This window comes from Cyphomyrmex costatus, unplaced genomic scaffold (genome assembly GCF_001594065.2).
Source record: "Cyphomyrmex costatus isolate MS0001 unplaced genomic scaffold, Ccosl1.0 scaffold205, whole genome shotgun sequence".
Lineage (NCBI taxonomy): Eukaryota > Metazoa > Arthropoda > Insecta > Hymenoptera > Formicidae > Cyphomyrmex > Cyphomyrmex costatus.
The window spans coordinates 702,915-721,829 of record NW_017276095.1 but is presented as its reverse complement, the minus strand read 5'-3'; the positions used below and the strand labels follow the sequence as shown (position 1 = coordinate 721,829).

General features: G+C 33.3%; 5 protein-coding genes across 5 annotated transcripts; 2 read left to right on the top strand and 3 right to left on the bottom strand.

The window, feature by feature from the left end:
- Nucleotides 1–138: 138 nt before the first annotated feature.
- On the top strand, nucleotides 139–2,203 carry Dnaaf3 (Dynein axonemal assembly factor 3). The gene is made up of 6 exons (XM_018539212.1): nucleotides 139–519; nucleotides 599–788; nucleotides 1,007–1,177; nucleotides 1,311–1,490; nucleotides 1,558–1,792; nucleotides 1,850–2,203. Exons 1-6 carry the CDS (start codon nucleotides 279–281, stop codon nucleotides 2,147–2,149), a joined length of 1,317 nt encoding a protein of 438 aa, XP_018394714.1. The 5' UTR covers nucleotides 139–278; the 3' UTR covers nucleotides 2,150–2,203.
- Nucleotides 2,204–2,608: 405 nt separating this feature from the next.
- LOC108773409 (uncharacterized) lies at nucleotides 2,609–3,971 on the top strand. The gene is made up of 3 exons (XM_018539214.1): nucleotides 2,609–3,095; nucleotides 3,373–3,502; nucleotides 3,572–3,971. Exons 2-3 carry the CDS (start codon nucleotides 3,398–3,400, stop codon nucleotides 3,938–3,940), a joined length of 474 nt encoding a protein of 157 aa, XP_018394716.1. The 5' UTR covers nucleotides 2,609–3,095; nucleotides 3,373–3,397; the 3' UTR covers nucleotides 3,941–3,971.
- Nucleotide 3,972: 1 nt separating this feature from the next.
- On the bottom strand, nucleotides 3,973–6,836 carry Rpt2 (26S proteasome regulatory subunit Rpt2). Its single transcript, XM_018539211.1, has 5 exons — nucleotides 6,769–6,836; nucleotides 5,912–6,473; nucleotides 5,165–5,551; nucleotides 4,789–5,024; nucleotides 3,973–4,268 (listed from the first exon to the last, which is right to left on the bottom strand). Exons 1-5 carry the CDS (start codon nucleotides 6,769–6,771, stop codon nucleotides 4,134–4,136), a joined length of 1,323 nt encoding a protein of 440 aa, XP_018394713.1. The 5' UTR covers nucleotides 6,772–6,836; the 3' UTR covers nucleotides 3,973–4,133.
- A 1,254-nt stretch (nucleotides 6,837–8,090) lies between these two features.
- Nucleotides 8,091–14,343, bottom strand: LOC108773417 (dihydrolipoyllysine-residue succinyltransferase component of 2-oxoglutarate dehydrogenase complex, mitochondrial). Its single transcript, XM_018539223.1, has 9 exons — nucleotides 13,996–14,343; nucleotides 13,432–13,456; nucleotides 13,225–13,288; nucleotides 11,617–11,687; nucleotides 11,400–11,527; nucleotides 10,564–10,899; nucleotides 10,324–10,499; nucleotides 9,232–9,682; nucleotides 8,091–9,025 (listed from the first exon to the last, which is right to left on the bottom strand). Exons 1-9 carry the CDS (start codon nucleotides 14,068–14,070, stop codon nucleotides 8,891–8,893), a joined length of 1,461 nt encoding a protein of 486 aa, XP_018394725.1. The 5' UTR covers nucleotides 14,071–14,343; the 3' UTR covers nucleotides 8,091–8,890.
- A 1,505-nt stretch (nucleotides 14,344–15,848) lies between these two features.
- LOC108773383 (uncharacterized) lies at nucleotides 15,849–18,213 on the bottom strand. The gene is made up of 4 exons (XM_018539163.1): nucleotides 17,886–18,213; nucleotides 17,342–17,524; nucleotides 16,950–17,164; nucleotides 15,849–16,167 (listed from the first exon to the last, which is right to left on the bottom strand). The coding sequence occupies exons 1-4, from the start codon at nucleotides 18,001–18,003 to the stop codon at nucleotides 15,871–15,873; spliced, it is 813 nt and encodes a 270-aa protein (XP_018394665.1). The 5' UTR covers nucleotides 18,004–18,213; the 3' UTR covers nucleotides 15,849–15,870.
- Nucleotides 18,214–18,915: the final 702 nt, after the last annotated feature.

Sequence of the window (18,915 nt, the reverse complement as noted above, 5' to 3'; positions counted from 1 at the left end):
CTGAAAGTTTTCTTCACTGAAATAGGACTATTCCTCTAAATTCAAAAATATAATCGACGCAAAAAAACTGCAGGAATATTTTATTTTCAAAACACATTCTATTGAACCTGATGATTCTCTTCATTTACATACATAGCATGGTTTGTGTTATTTCTGAGGTTGTCATGGAAATAACATCTTTCAAATCAAGCTTGATAATAGAGAGAAATCCTGTGAAGTACATGTTTAATTATTTTATGACTGTATACTTCGTAAAGTTCAGCAAATCTTAAAATAACATGTGGGGATATAGTCAACCGTTAGATTTACAAGCTGAAGTAATACAAATAGAAAACCGTAATTTAAACAATCTTGAAGTATTGATTGTAGGTTCTGGTGATGCACGACACATTGTGAAGACGTTAGCTTCATCTTACACACATCCTGATCGAACTATAACGTATCACGTTATTGAACCAACTTTGGAACAAGTTGCTAGATCGATACTTTTATTAAGTCTTTGCTTAGAAAAAGATTTGGGTATGTATTTGTGAATACTAATTTATCGAGCTTATGTTAGAAATCAATGGAACCAACATATATGATTAATATATCAAAGGACTGCAAGAAGCAACGCGATATTACTTGGAGATTTTAGGGAACACTCTTTTGAGACCGGCTACGGCTAAATATTTAGCAAAATGCGCCAAACAACTGATTGATATTCCGACCCGCACTGTTGAGTGTCCATGGTTATCATTAGAAAAATTTAAGCATAAGGATAGAGATAATTTGGAATCTATTTTTAAGTAAGTTGATTGACGTTAAGTTTAAGAAGATACAACGTAATAAAATAGTTTTTAACAGTGGCGGATTTTGATATCTAAGACACTCGAGCAAAACTTAATTTAAAAGATGCAAAGTATATAGAGGCAGAAAAATTCGCCACTAGTTTTAAGTAAAGGTACTTAATTTATGCAAGCATTTATGCATTTCTGTATTAATTTTTGTAATAATTTCTTATAAGATTCTGGGCACGTGCAACATGTGAAGGAGTCCCTATTCTGAATTATTGGGATCGTAGAATCAGGAAATTGCTAAAAACGAGATATGACTATAGAGAAGGCGTTTTCGATTGGGATTATTACATGGTTTTAAAGCCCAGATGTGCCACTAATCTTACTATACAAGAATATAGGTATGTTTGTAAACATACAGTTAAAACTATACCTAAACAAAACTTGCGAGCAAGTTAATATGCTTCTTTAGGTGAAATGATTATTTCAATATACCAATGAGAAAAAAACAAAATATATTATTATAATTATTAGATTTTGGAGAAATAATGGTGTAGCTTTTACATGGCTCGAAGGTGAACCAGTTAGAAGCAATCCAACCCTGTTGAATAATATAATTCAACATGGACGTGGTTTTATACATTATGCATATTTAGGAGATATTGTGAATGGTCCTTTTTTTACATGGGCTGCTGTTAAAAAAAACGAAGACAAGTAATAAAATATATTCAAAAGAGAAATTTACGTACTTCCCATAAATAAAAGTTCTTAAATCTTAAAGATGTAGGGCAACTGACATTGCTGAACGTGAGGTAATGCGTGCAATTCATGAAATAAGAATGAAAGAACCGCTATGTGAGAAGCAAGTCGGTGCTCATAGGGATATCTCGATTTTAAATGGCATTATAGTAAGTGAAATACCGGACATCGAAATGGAAAATGAATCGTGGATAAGTACCGGAGATAAATCTAAACAAGATAAAAAAATTTCTTGGATAAAAGTATCAAATCACAAGGTATGTTTTGTATGCTTTAATAAGTCAACGAATTTGGTATACAACACTTATTTTTAGATAATATTTTATCCTGCAACATCGCTGGAGTCTCTCAAGTCTAAATGCGAATACGTAAATAAATTCCATCTGATTTGGGTGGCGCATAATATGATAAAACAATTACCAAATTTGGCACCGTTGATATCTGCTAATGCATCAATAATTGTGGAATTACGCAAACATATGGCAGATCTTCGCAAAGAAGATTTGCAAAACTTTACTAAAGAATTGAAAGAGATCGCGCAGACGAATGGACTCCGTTCACTGTACGATTTCGATTCTAATGAACATACTTTTGCTCATTTCTGCAAAAATTAAATCCTTGAGTAGTTAAATATATTTTAATAGATTAATATTAATTGTAAATATATATCTCACAGAAATAATATTATATATATATTAATAAGCTAAAAATAAAACATTTAATCAAACAACATTTGGCTCGTAGCCCTTCTTATTGTTATTACTAATTTTAATCAACAAAATACAAATATTATACAGAAAATAAAATATCAGTATACAATTATGTTGAAAAATATTAACGATTTCCAATCTATATTAAAGATATTCTCTTTAAATAATAATTTTTTTTTTAAAGCAGATATAATTTTTTGCGAAACAATAATACATTAAAAAGGACCAATAAAAGTTTAAAGAATTAATGCGGCTACAGGTAGAAAATAAAAATAATTTTATTATAAAATATCAAAGAGGATTTTGACAGTCTTTTTCAGCAAAATAATAAATACAGCGTCTTCCATTAAGGTTTCATTTTAAATTAATAAGAGAACGAATAATTTTTGAAATTGAAGTTGAGATATTTATTCTAATCTGAAGTACAAGTTGTGTGATTAAACGTGAGACATGATCGCGTGGATAGCTAAATGGCCGCTTTGACTTTTCTTACAAATAGTGTTTTAAGGAAATTTTTTATCACGTTTTCGCACAATTGCGGCTCAATTTCGCCAACAGGTCGAATATTGTTTTTGAGCTCCTGAATCGTTTGTGGAGCATTTGTGTAGATGCTATAGCACTTTTATGTCTTACGATTTTTAAACAAACACCCCTTACAAAAAAATCAAAACGGCACCTATGCTAGTTGAGTCCATGGTGGATACTTCCACCATGGTTGAGTCTGCTGAACGCGACAGTCATATTTATATTTATGTCCAATCGTAGTCGCAATTTAACCTATAACGTCTGTTGTTAAGGTTATTATACCGATTATACGATACCGCAGGAATATCAAACATATGTAAACACTGTAAGTGTAAACATTGTAACTGTTTAATCTTTTTATATTGATTCCGCGTATAATTACACGAATTATTACGAATATTTAGTGCTAGCTCTATAATTACATAACCGCACAATGCAACTGTACATATGTACAATGAATCTGAGTATAAATTGTTTACTTTAACTATCTCGTCTTAAATTTTTGTAAAAATACACTCATTTGAGCAGAAATAAAAGTTTCTGTTGATTGATTTAGCTTGAAACATATTACAAAATCGTTGAGCATCACAAATTATTTTAAGGAGAATCAGACAGGATAACTACACGATGGAAGATGTAATACAAACGACAAAGGACGATTTGGCTAAAGATGACGAGTCTCTGAACATCGCTTCAAAATGTTGGAAACGTATTACAGATGCTGCTGTTAAAGTACGTAAGCGATTTTCAATGAAGATTATGACGCGATATTTATGCCGCATTTGATAATCATATTTTTAGACTGGCTATAGAGAAGGGATACAAGACGGAGCAGACTCTGTGTTGCAAGAAGGATTCGATATTGGTTATAAAGATGGTTTTGAAACCGCTTTCATATTGGGAAGGTACAAGGGTCTGGCTGCTGCTTCAACATTCACATTAGAACATCCCACAGACGTGGCGGTAGCTCTTGAAAAGACCAGACGCGGTGCATGTTGGATATGCAATGTGGAATCACAAACTAAACCTTTCAATCCACATGAGAATGCTTCGTTCTCAGAAATCCTAAGCAAGCAGAGAGAAAATTCTGCAGAAGTAATAAACAGGTTACACGAATATTTCAAATTAGACTTGGAGAAATCGGACACTGGAATAAATTCAACTGTTTAGATACATTTAAGTTGCAATTTATAGATTTACGGAACGAATAATTGGTTAGATTGTACATATTAAAACTAATAAAAGTAATATTTTTAATATATATTGCTACAAAAAATTAATCTTCTATATAAATTTTTATTGAGACACTTGGACAGTTTCGTGACTCAATCATACAGAGATAAGCAATTATGAACTTTTTTTTTTATAAATATAATCCCTCGGGAGAACCTTCCTTCTTCCGATATAACACACTTTCCTTCGATTTCTTAAAATCGTCACTGGTAACCTTCATACGTCGTTCACGTAAAGCCATTAAACCAGCCTCGGTACATATTGCCTGAAATAAAAATTTTATTATGTAAGGTGAGTCACTTTTTATTCCTTACGATCAAAAGAACTTTTTTAATTAATTATTACCAATTAATAAATTTAACAGAAGTTTCAACATCAAATTTGTAAATTTGATGTAACTCGTTAAACAATTACAAAGAAGGCATTTTAAATTATATTCCTTGAAAATAACTCCAAAAAGGGTCAAAAAACGTTCTAAATTTTGTTATTTCATTGCAATAAAGGAGTAATTTGAAGAAATTCACTTCTTATTACTTGTGTGTACCAATAACAATGCTGCACTCTTACTTATTTGTCCTTAATTTATCGAATTTCATGATTTGAAATAAAAATTTTTAATTCATTTTAATGTGTGTGAAACAATAAAAGATTACAATTTTACTTTAACTTTCTTTAGTGTTGATTTTTTACCACAAGTATTATTTTCTCTTATTTTAATAAAAAAGAACATTATAAAAGTACAAAATGTATATGCAGAGAATTCAATTTTTACAAAAAAATCCTACCTTGATGTCTGCACCAGAAAGATCATCCTTCGCCATAATTAATTCTGCAAGATTTACATCAGGTGCCAAAGTCATTCTGCTCGTGTGAATATTGAAGATTCTTCTTTTAGTTTTCTCATCTGGTAGTGGGAATTCTATTTTCCTATCGATTCGACCTGGTCTAATTAAAGCAGGATCTAAGGTCTCTATTCTATTAGTAGCCATAACCACTTTCACGTCACCTCTACTATCAAAACCTAGTAATAATTTTTCAAATTTATATATATAACATCTGATATGTTTATTATTTATAATAATATTTAATGTTTTTATTATCTAACATAAAGTTTACTAATATAAAGATTTTTATCTGAATTTGTATTAGAAATTAACATACCGTCCAATTGATTAAGCAATTCTAACATAGTTCTCTGAATCTCTCTTTCGCCTCCACTATTGCTGTCATATCTTTTCGTTCCTACAGCATCTATTTCGTCTATAAAGACAATAGAAGGAGCATGTTCCTCAGCAACTCTGAAAAGCTCTCTTACAAGTTTTGGACCGTCTCCTAAATATTTTTGTATAAGTTCAGAACCAACAACCCTCAAGAATGTAGCCGATGTTTGATTGGCCACAGCCTTTGCAAGCAGTGTTTTCCCTGTACCAGGTGGCCCATAGAGTATCACACCTTTTGGAGGCTTAATACCCATTTCCTCATAATATTCTGGATGAGTCAATGGTAATTCTACTGATTCTTTAATCTCCTGAATTTGAGTATCAAGACCTGAAAATATGTACATCAACCGTATTCCTTAATTTTTACATAACAATTCTTTAACAATTTTACATAATTTGTACCAAAACAATATTTTTTCAATAACTATAATATAAGTAAAATTCTTTTTCGTTAAGTTACTTTAATTTACAAACATTTTTAATTTTATGCTTGAGTCTTAGAGTCTTAAGTTTCAATCAAAATTTAACTTAGTTTGAAATTTTATGTTTTCAAGTTTGACACAATTTTATAACAAGATATAATTTATCAGAATTTATATATGTAGATATATACAAAATAAATATTAAAAATGAATACAAAATAGATGAATATAAACAAAAGAAAAATATATATATATACATAACATACCTCCGATATCAGTATAGGTCTCCTGAGGAGCTTTTTCAAGCTTCATCACTGTAACCATAGGATCCGTATCATCTCCTAAGACGCCAACGACAGCATGAACTTTATGATTTAACAGCACAGAACAACCAGGTTCCAATTGATCCTTATCCACAAATGACAAGATAGATACATAGTGCTCGGAGCCAACTGATGTAGATACTATCGCATGATTATCATCAATTATTTCTTCTAATGTTCCAACCGACATTGGTGTACCACGAAGATCGTCCACTTTAGATCTTTCCTCCTCGTTCTTCTCCTCCTGCGGCTTTAGACGCTCTTGATTTCTAATAAACTCCTCCTCCATCAGTAGATAATCTTTTATACGCTCCATTTTTAATAGTTTCAGTCTACAACGCGTGTGAGGAGTCACTTGTGGCAATTTTAGAGCTGCATCCGGCCCCTTAGTACGCCTCTTCTTTTTGCCCACTCTCGTAGGAATCGGCGGCTCATACTTTTTCTTCTTGTCCTTGTCATCCTTCTTGTCTCCTCCGCTGCCACCAGTCCCAGATTGATTCTGGCCCTGTGTGACAATTTATTATTATTAAAAAATTTCATTGATAAATTAAAAGTTTCATTGAAAGAAATATCGTATCGTATAATAATCGTTCGAAAAAAGTCAAATTCTTTTTGATAAAACTTGAAAAATGAATTTCGGACAAAGCATTTGACGGATGGCTAACCTAAATGATCAATAAACAGAGTAGAGAGCTAGAAAATTAGCAACAATACGCAATTGCTTTCTATTCTTCTGAATAGCACAGATACTTCACGTTCTGCGGTAAATAATAATCAATCGATAATTTCGACAGACTCACCATTCTCCCTCACGAAACGACGCTCAATCTGACTTGACTGCTCTTCGAAACAGCGGAGTCATTTGCCAACAGCGATTTGATAATCGATTCTGCACAGTCGACAAAAAAGATCGACATTTACTGCGATTTGCGATTGCAGATAAAAAAACGTTCCAAATTTATTTTAAAATAAACTTCTCTGAATTTGTATACGAAAGATCTTATCTATAAGCTGAATAAAATTAAAAGATGTAAAACGTATGTATTTATTCAATTTACACGAGAAATGACCGGATCGCTTCGAAAAATTCAGGAAATATTCACATACACTTTCTTATTTCCGAAATTATATTCTGGTGCAAATAATTTTTTAAAGAAGCGTTCATAAAATTGTTTAAGCACTTTATATTTTTTCTAGTACTTTACATATGCATGAAATATATTAACTGAATAGAAAATAAAAAATGTAAAATACTGTGTACTCTTAATTTACAGAAACAAAAAAATAATTAGATCATTCTGGGAAATCTGAGAATTATTCATGTACTTTTCTTCGTTTCCGAAGCATAATCGAAGATGTCTGGTGCAAATGAAGAATTTTGTTTTGGAAATGTTCAGAAAATTTTTCAGGCAATTTATATTTTTTTCAGGCACTTTGCATAGTAAGTATAAAAAATTATATTTATTGGCTGCACAATTAATGATGTCGGTAAAACTTATTCAATTTACAGACACGAGAAACGATTGAGTTTCTTCAGAAAATCAACGACAATTATTCATACAATAATTAATTCTTCTTCCTCTTATTTTTGAAATAATAATAATTAAAAGACAATTAATGCGAGTCATAAAAAAAAATTTAAGAAATCAGAGAAAAAATTTCTTAACTTAATTGGTTATTCATATAATTGTAAACCATTATTATTAAATATTAGTTTAATTACGATCTGTACTAACAGTACAGTTAAAATGAAACGAAATTCGATGTTTAATAAGGGTGCTTTATATGCGTTTCCTCGTTAATATACAGTATCGAACGATATACAATATATTTTACAATGGGACTAAAAGAGCATTCGCACATCTTCACGCATAAAGCTGTGATCTGACGATGCAAACGTAATGATGGAAATGTCGCGAGAGAAACACTCGCTGTTATCAATAACAGCGCAAGTGGATTCGTATCAAACACTCGAACAGCGACTCTAAACGTTCGTCGCAGGACCTGGCAGTGTATTCTATTTTTGTACATTAACGCGCGATTAAAAATGTCCTGTCCATCCCGTTCTTCCATATACATATTTTGTCATAAAAACATATCTTGTCCACATAGTTGATTTATCTTTTTTTTTTTTTATTTAATAAACAACTTTTGATTTACAAGATCACGAATGACCCATTTTTCTTTGAGAGTGCAAAATTCCTCACGTGCAACAAATCTCTCCCCCGAGATGCTTGATACATAACGTACAAGTGCAAACAGTAATATCACTTCCACGGTATTTAAATATTTATCAAATCACATTACTTATCCTACGGCGGCAATGTGACGCACAATTCAACAACGCTAAAAAGACTTAGATTGGTGAGATTTTATTTTAGCTTATTATGTAGCTACATCTAGAGTACTTAGGATAAGTACCATCTAGCCCTTTCTTGGCTCCCCCAACTTCTCTGCGCTCCACCTTTCAACACCGATCGACAGCGGTATGGCAACAGAAATATGAATACTCGCAAGAATGCAATTATCGGTTCGGCATTCACTCAGATTGCCGATAGTGTGTTGAAAAATTCCAATAACAAAAGTTATGTCGACCAGCGATATACAGACTGTAACGAGCGAAGTGAATTCGCTTTACAATATTCTCGTTGCATGAATTCAAAATAATAGACAAGACTAGTTCGCACAAGCTTATCATTATTTACGACTGCACCTGTCATCGTCCCACGTGTGGCTTGGAGAGTAATGGTATTCAAAATAAGATATCGAGAGACGTTCCTTAGAGAGGACGTTCCAATGATTAGAGATTTCTAGAAGCGGGAAGACTCCCTGTCGATATTCCAGATTCTCGCGTCGCATTCTTGTTTATCCAATAGTAATCAACCGCATCGTTAACACGCACGATAAATGTGTTGCAAGTTATTAAAGGCCAGCCAAAATAATTCTAGGATCTTCCACAGCATCTTTGATCTTCCTTAGGAACATCACAGCCTCACGTCCGTCAATCAGCCGATGATCATACGTCAAAGCTACATACATCATCGGCCGAATTTTAACCTGGGAATACAAACGTTTGTAAGTAATTTCGTAATGCAATTATACATTTTTTCATAGTTTAAGGTTAAATTTTAAATTGAAAGATTAAATAATTAAAGAGACTTAAAGGATAAAAAATTAAATATTTAAATAAAAAATTTAAAAAATTCAAGAATAAAATTAAAGAATTAAGAAGGGATCTTAATGCGTCTTTTGATGCACTTTACCTCTCCCTTAACAGCAATCGGTCTGTCAAAGACAGCGTGCATGCCAAGAATCGCGCTCTGCGGTGGATTGATAATGGGAGTTCCCAGTAACGAGCCAAAAACGCCACCGTTGCTTATCGTGAAAGTACCGCCATCCATATCCTCGACGGTGATCTTCCCTTTTCTAGCCTTTTCACCCAGAGCAGCCAAAGCGATTTCGATTTCGGCGAAATTTTTGTTCTCTATGCTGCGAAGTACGGGTACGACGAGTCCCTTCGGTGTTGCGACTGCCACACTAATATCTACGTAATCTCTATATACTATGTCGGTGCCGTCTATCACAGCGTTCACGACAGGTTGGTCTTTTAAAGCATAGGCACTTGCCGCGACGAATGGACTCATGAACCCGAGTTTGATGCCATACTTTTTCGTGAACGATTCTTGATGTGTCTTCCTGAACTCAATAATGCGACTGCAAATAAATGATGTATATGAAATGAAAGATAAAAGTACAAATTAGACCTAATGATTTAAACCGGATAATGAGATACCTGGGTACTCAATGCAAAATAATACTTTATATATTTATTTCTAAATACAGTTTTCAATCTTAAATTGCATACCACTCACTACCAATCGGATTTAAAATGCAATCATAAACTAAAACTAGAGGTCTATTCTTTTTACTGAACTGGTGTACAGAGTGCAATAAGTTGAAGTAAAACAGATATACGTTTGCTTTATTTCAACTTATTGCACTGTGTGCACCAGTTCAGACAGTGCAGGTAAAAAGAATAAGTCTTAGATGTCTGTTCGTGTTACGCAATTAACGAAATGATAACACAGTAAATCATTACATGTTTGTTGTTCGTCAATGAGCTGCTCAGTAAGTAGTTGCAGTACTGAATACACCCCACTGTGTTACACTGTATGTGTCTTTCGTTAGTAAACACCAATCAACCTTTAGACTACCGAGAAAGCCACTTTTGTGGCTCTTTCCAATCTCGATATTCTGCATCATGTGCATGTTACTTATATAAAAACATTTTCAAAAAAACCACTATTTTAACGAAAAAAATGCCGGATTGATAAGCAATAATACTTAAAAATTACCTCATGTCAATTTCGTTGAACGTGGTCAGCATAGCGTTTGTATTCTGCGCGTCCTTCAAACGTTCCGCAATACGTAGACGCATTCTATTCATTTTTACTCGTTGCTCTGTCCTGGTACCGATTATTTCGCGCGTGTAATCAGCGGGAGGTAGCTGAACTTTTGCGCCTTCCAACGACTGAAAATATATCATTTTCATATTTTTAAGTTAAATAATAATGCATAATAATAATAATATTTACCTGGGCATGTTTAATAGCTGCAACTGGCATAGATGCAGTAGGCGCTTGAGGAGGTGGTGGTTCAGCGGCGGGAGGTGGGATTGGCGCTGCGGGTCTCGACACTGGAGGTGCTGCACTTGATGGTGTCGGAGGAGGTGGCGTTGCGACAGGTTTTGATTCTTTTGCCGGCGCGGCCGCAGAAGGTTGCGGCGTTTTCTCCGCAGGTGCGGCCGCAGCACCGCCGGTTGCACCGATGTCGATGGTGCACAACTTCTGTCCCGGCTTTACGGTATCACCATCCTTAACGAACAGCTCCTTTATGACGCCGGGTCCAGGTGACGGTACAGGAACAGAAGTCTGCAAGCGCAATTAAATTCCTCCTATATCTCTCGTAATAATCGCGATTATTCCTATCTCGTGTTACGTTCATTCTACAATTGCGTTCGTGTAGTTGTAAGTGGTTGTTCAGCGTCGATTTATAAAAATTGACCAAATTATAATCGAGCATTTTTCTTATATTCGACTGTAATTCAGTTCTTAATTCTTACAACTACAGCCACTTATAACTACACTTGTACAACAGGCTTAAATAAAATAGGCTTTAATAAAATATGGAGAATATAGCTGCATCTGTGAAACTAAAAGCTAAATTCTAGTGTATCTCTATTTAAAGAGCGATATTGCTCCAATCGATATTACTATCCTGATTAAATTAGAAGGAATACTATTCTATATAAAGTGTGTTCATTGCTTTCCGAGGAGAATAATATGCAAATTTATCACATGGTATTGTGACTCTTCAGTCGATAGTGGGGGTTGAAAAACTAAACAAAGAACTTATCGAAAAAGGTGCTTGCCTTGTCCGTTTCAATCTCACATAGGACATCGTCTTCCTTCACCTGATCACCGACCTTTTTCTCCCACCTCACGTCGCCCTCGCTTACACTTTCGGCAAACGGAGGAACTACAACTTCCCTGATCTCCCCTAGATTAAGATTTAGATAAAACAAGTTATATACGATTAGATTAACTGAAATCTTAGGATGTAACAAAAATGTAAAATGTCATACTTACATAGTGCTGAAGTTGCATGTATATGTCTCGCTTGATTTATCCAATAGTGGTTTACTTTGTACTTTGTACATCTGCAAGCGTGCAAAAAAACGTTTTTACCTTTAATCCTTCTACCTTCATCCTCTGGGTAGCGATCATGCATATATTTTTTTCCACAGGATGGAAATGTAAGAAAAAAAATTTTATCATTGAAGTTAATGTGGAGAGAATTTTTTTTACTTTTTACGTTTCCACTTTAGGGAAAAAATGATTTTAAAAAGATATGTGCTCAATCTCAGTAATCTGCTATTAGAGAGTCAATCATATACCTTTTTCCATAGAGCAAAATTTTGAAAAGTAAATATTTTTTTTAATATACATATGTAAAAATAGAATTTATTCACTTCAATGTACAATTTATAGCCAAGAAGGGGATGTCTCTGTGAAGTTAGCACCTCAACTTTAAGAATCGGAAATTTTAATAACAGTATTGCTTGCACCCGCAATAGTTCTAGAGTTCCTGATAGGTTTCATCAATAGTACTGTTGATTTAGGCCAAAAATTTTAAAAAATAAAAATATGCGGTGCTAACTTTGCGTGGCTATCTTCACAGAGAGGAAGGGGATTTAGTTTACAATTTTTCCTTAACACACTCATCCATCCATATCTTATTCTTAGGGTTTTGCATGCACTAACATAGGTATATACTTAACATCTAACATTTCTCATCTCTTATCTAATATAGTTTAGTATACTTATCTTTTCTACTTCCTACATATCTGACTTGATCATTTACTACATATTCATTTCCTTTTGTTTCTTTATCCTTTATCCTCTTTATCCTCCTATCCTATATCTAGTTATTTATCTATTTCATAGCCTGCATACAGTCTATGATCTTAATCTGATGAACATTTATGTATTACTGCATTGTACTAATCACCATACCTATCCTCCTTTCTACTATTATCTTTCCTCTCTCCTCCCACAAATCATATTCCACCTTAATTATATCTATATTTTCTCTCTTTCCATAATTTCTTTATAATTTCCTTTTCACTTTGTCTAAATTTTCATCCCATAGCCTCTTCAGATTTTTCCTTCCTCTTTTCCTAAAAATCCATAAATGTAACCTCTAATTCCTAACATAATAACCCTTAAATTATCCCTATCTCCTCTACAGAATACACATTTCCTCTAATGTTTTTCACAATTTAGTACTTATTACCCTTTCTTAAATTCCCACACCTTAGTAAACTAAATAAAATTAATATCCGCTCAAATAAACACCTTAGTTTTATTACTTTCTTTGCCTCTAATCCTTATCCATTTCTTATATTATAATATACCTTTTCAATATATGTACGTATTATGTGAATATATATATATATATATATATATATATACAAATGTATTACAAAAAATTTTTCACTTTTTACTTTAAAAATTATATCTTCACTCTATAGAAAAAGTTACATGATCAGTACTCGAGAATCGAAAATAATTAGCGCAACAATAAAAATCTATAATTCCTAACATATAAATTGTTATCAAACTTCTATATTAGTGACACATGTAAGACCAAAAATGAATACATGCAGACACAAGTCACAAAATAATGCTACTTACAACAGTGCTTTGGCACTGGGCACACGTTCGGTATGGATAATGCAAACAGGGATAAAAGTGCGCCCTATAAAAATTTATTATAATTAATAATTTTTCGCTGATAAGTTTTTTCAAGTTTAACTTGTTTCTCACAGCAGTTGCTTTCAAAATCCTTGTTATATACATGTCATCAGCCTTATCAGTCTTATCATCTCTTATTAACCTTACCTTGACTACACAACGATCTCGCGACCTGCAAAAAAAAAATGCAGCAGCGTTAGTCTTATTCTGACAACGTGTTTAATACATACGGCAACATACGGCTTGAAAACAGCTTGATTTTCAGACAGAAAAAGAAGTAATTGAGCTTATAAAATGCTGACATGATACGAATAAAAATAGTCATTATTTCAATCATGAAAAGAACGAGAAAAGAAAAGAGAGAAAGAGTCGATATCAAGCAGGATAACTAGATGCTTATCGCAGACTGATCTATCCTGACAAGGAAAACTTCTTGTCTGATTGACAGACGGTGTATACCGCATGAGTCACAAGGATATTATCGGGTCGAGAGGTGGACGTATTATGTAACCGTCGTCGCGATAAGAAAAGCCAGGAGAATTCGAATGAATCTTCACGAGCAAACGGAACCAATCGCGATTCGCGAGGCGAGCACTTTGGATTAATTCGGGGCGAGAGTAAAGTGTCGATCACCAATTCGTACCCCGTGGATGGACAGGGCAAGGGAAGAAGCGGTGTAGAGCGAGGAGGCAGCGCGTTCATCATACCCACCTCGGTCCGGAACACGCTACTCCGCGTGATTACGCGAGGCGCGAATCGCGAACAATTGGACAGCATCACGGCCATCCTCAGGCAGGCGAAGCGTGCACACACACTCGGACGTCCCACTCGCGAACGGCAGACGACGGGCAGACGAACAGGAACGATGGGGCCACGGGGCGCGCGCCCACAGCTTCTCACGGCGGAACGTCGAAGCAGCGAGAAGCCGGAAAGATTGCATCAGATATCTCAGATGTGCGGCATCTGTTAAAAATGAACTATACTAGCATTTTACTTGTATTCCATAAATTCTTAAATTCGAAGAAACTTTTTCAGCAATTTTCGCAAGCAACAGGATGCCGTTTCATTTGTGCGTTTTTGTCATACGACAAACGTGTGCAGGACAGAGAGGTCCTTGGATCTCTCTATCCTACTCCAGCTAATCAACAGGCTCGAAAGCTCGTACGACAAAAAACACAAATAAAATCTCATCCTAGACTGGCTGCTTTCCTTTTAAGAAACGTACCCTAAATCCCTATTGTTGAAAAAGTAAACATTTTTTTCAACAATATAACTTAAGGAGGGTTTCACCTTTACAGGCGTAAAAAAAATCGAAATTTTTGTTTTCTTATTTTGATTCCTATGTGTGTAAAATATTCCTGTAAAAGGATTTTACAAAATTCGTAATATTAACGGAGCTATGAGTTCAATGCTTACTGGCACAGTAGCTCTTGTAAATGCTATTGAATGTCAGTTACAGTGAATTTTTTGGTTTTCGAAACCATCGAATTGACATCGATTCGACGTCGATTCCATTGTCATTTCTCACTGGATAAGCCTATTCTACAATGTACTTTTTGTTTCCTGTTTCTTGCTTTTTATCTCTTGCATTCTTCCCTATTTTGCAACCATTTTATTTTGGCAACAATTATATTTCTTGCCATGTATTTCTTGTTTTTTTTTCCAAAGTCGTTAACTTTTATCTCGGACGATACATAACGAGAAATGAGATAAGAGGCAAAAGAACAAGATGTAAAAAAATAGCAAAATGCAAGAAACAAGAAATAAGATGCGCATTATAGAACAGGCTTTAGAGTTAAAACAAAAGTTAAATCAAGATTAAAGTTAATTGATCTACAATGGATATAAGAACAGAAATAGAATTATAATATTTAAGGAGGTACACCCGTAGTTAAAAATTTCAAAAAAATCGATTTTTCAAATATCACATTTTCTTAAGGTATAATGTTAGAAATATTCCTTAAAAATTTCAAGTTAATCCGCTGTATTTTCACGGAGATAGACTATCTTGAATATACGTCTATCGAAGCGCTTTTAGTATTCTAGTACAACAGATGTACGAGGGATGAATATCATCTCGTGTTCTACCTGCCTGTCAGGTCATCTATTGTGCTGCTAAAATATATACTTGTGTTAGTAAATATGAATTCTTCCAAAGCCCACTCTACAATGGACAGTAGTTATTTATTTTTAACTTATTTATTTATTAATATTTTTACAAAGAAAAATACAACTTTTTTAAAGTGGGTTCTTTCGAACATAAAACCTTTCATACAAATATGTATACTTTTTTGAAAAAAAAATCACGAAATTTCGTCTTTTTTCGGCTTCCTAATTGGATATAAATTCTTAAATTATTTCTTTAGAGAAAATAGTTAAAAATGGAATGATACTCGTTGTTTTCTAAAAGGGAAGCTAAAACTGATTCACTTCTGTGAGAACTGAAATCGCTACTGTGATTCCACATTGAATTCAATATCTTAGGTGTTGAAGAAAATTCACATAATTTGATCGAATAATGTTTAACGATATACAAAAATCTTTAAGAATACATTACATAGTCTCAATACAATTTTTATAACTTCACTATTTATTTTTTTTAGTATATGCACAGCCTTTATTCTCTGTGTATCTTTGGCAAATAGTGGTGTTCAACCACATCAACAACTTTTTATTGTACATCTCCTCAGAGATGCATGTGACAGACATTGCGAACACAATCAGTTTTGCATTCTCGATAAACTCTGCAGTAATCTGTTCTGGTATCTTTTGAAAGTTTGTGTCAAGACATGGGTATCCAGTGATATAAACATAATCAAACGGTTGAATTTCTTTACCCAACAAACCACCATTTGTTTCTGACCACCACTCGTTCTCCAGGACCTACCATTGAAAATAATCCATCTATATTAATGCAATAAATATATATAGAATTTATTTATTTTATAATTTATATATATATTCTCTCATAACAAATTTACTTACATTATATTAGATTAGTGCATTGAAGCTGTTATGAAATTATCATATTATTCAACGAAATATACATTTCAATATTGATTACATTGTGCCATTACATTTAGATATTTTATACAGAATATTAGTAAAAAAAGAATTACAGACTGTAGAACAAAAAAATATAAGTCAACAAGTCCTAACAAACACAGGTCTGGAAAAAAAGAACGTTTACCAAGATATCTCTTGATCTTTGTTTAAACATTTGTTTTAAGCCGACTTAATAATAATGTAATGCAGAAAAAATATTCACTGTTAATTTTTTAATTACTTATTTTTTTTGTTTTTAAAGTACATGTTTAAAGTATCCACCTTCCACATCCAAGTAAGCTCTAAGAAGATAAACGTTTCAAACATTTACTTTAAAAATAATAAAAATAAACAAAAATAAACAGTAAATGTGTTTTTCTGGGTTATTATTATTAAGTCGATTTGAAGCAAAAGTATTGTTTAAACAAAGACTGAGCGATATCTTGGCAACTGTTCATTTTTCAGATCTATATTTATTAAGATCTTTTAAATTATTTTTTGTTGTTCTATATATCTTTAAAGTCTGTGATCTTTTTTCACTAACACCCTGTATGAAGCAACTTTTAATACGCACTAATCCAGTGTAGCATAAGTGATTAAATTTACTATTAAATTCTTACAGCTGTATCATGTAAAGACACATCATGTGGATAGCAGAATTGTGGACGTGTCTCAGGAAACTTCTTTGGACAGCTTGTACCCGCTTTTGTCTCACTTGTCCTTAAATTTCCAGCTTGATTCTCATATTTCTCATCAATTTGTTGCCGTTGTTTCAACGAATACATATATTGTTCCAATTTATAATTAACTTGCGCCACTCCTGTTCCATCCTCAACTGTAAGAGAATCCAAGAGTTCAAGTGTCTTCTTGCATATTGTTAAACTTGTTGCTCACACCTTAGGGCTTTTCAATTGAACTTCTTGTATGATTCATCTTTCTTTTTCTTCTCTTCACATTGAAGAAAAAAAAGAAAAGATAAATAGCTAAAAAGGAAACAAGCCTCTTGCCTTACTTGTCAGAAACAGATTATTGACATTTTGCTTAACATGCGTGACAGTTCCAACTAATTCAATTTTACGTATTTTAATATAAGGCATATTAAATGGATGAAAATTCACATAGCAGCCTTCCTTATACGGTACTAATCGGTATAGCTCCATGATGAGCATCGGTATATTCAATGTTGTTCGTGAATCTGAAAATAGAATTGATATTATCACATGTCCAAAGACTTGAATAACTCTCTGTATAACACAAATTAACAATAACGTTATATTAATGTTGTAATTTTTTACTCAACAATATAATTATGCTATATATGTGTTATATATAATATATTTATATTATGGTAATTATATAGTTTAACTCAAAAGCACCTCAAAAATCAATCAAAATAGGCTTGTTCGACACGTTGAAAAAAAGCGAATTATTACATCCTTATTGTTCGCCAACGTTAAACAAAGATGAAATGTTTGATTACAATATATCCCGTGCCAGAAAGTATTATTAAGGATATTAATGTTAGATGTTCTAGAGCTGAATAAATTTGCCCTTACCAGTTCTGACATTGATACCAGGCCACTCCTTTTTCGTTGAGAGGGATTTCTGATGGTCGTCATACTCCTCTCTGCTGAAGAGAGTAGTGCCCTTCATCGATTTCTGATCGTTAGACATTTTCCTCGTGTGACAAAGTTTGGGTTTAGTCTTTCATAAGACCGGTAAAGGTATATAGAATACCCGCCGCTCAGTTCAAATTTTGATAAAAAATACACTCATTCGACGCGTTTTTACACGAAACGAACGAATCTGGCAATGAAAAGTGTCGCTCTGCCCTCCGAACCGAGATATTAAGCGTTAAAATTGACAACTGTTAAGGTTAGGAAATCCGTCATACCGACTACATGTAAATATGCTTTCTTCATGCTCTGTGACCTCTTGCGCATGCGTTTCACTATTCCGTACAATAGAGTGCACGAAATTTAAAATCAATTTAAAAAATGAATTAGTTACTCGTGCAATGTATTTATTACACGTAGTTCTATTCCAAATAAATCAAAACCCATGTGGACAGAGGGGAAATAAATGAGTCTTTAAACGGTGTTTTTCGGTCTATTCTTGTATGTATATGTTAATTAAGCTGCAGTCGAAAGGAACCGTTTAGAGAGAAAGTGTCGATTGAAACTGAAGTTACAATTAAATAAAATGATCGTGCTGCAAAGATGAGGGTTCATTAATTAATTAGCGACTCTTCGCGTATATATTTAAATAAAGTTTATTTTGAAGCATTTTGCACAACACTGCTCTACACATCTGCTTACGTAAGTAAAATAATCCTGATCGTAAGAATTCGTATCGATATAATCACACACACATATATACATACATACATATATATATGTATATAATATATATACATATTATATATATGTATATATATGTATATCTATTCAATATGTACACATCTTACAGAGACCAAGTTCGTTGGATTAATGTACATGATGAGCTGTCAAATGATTCTCGGATTTTTCTCGAGTTCGTCGCCACTTGTGTTTAAAGTCGTCTCTCTTTAGTGACTAGGTCAGTATA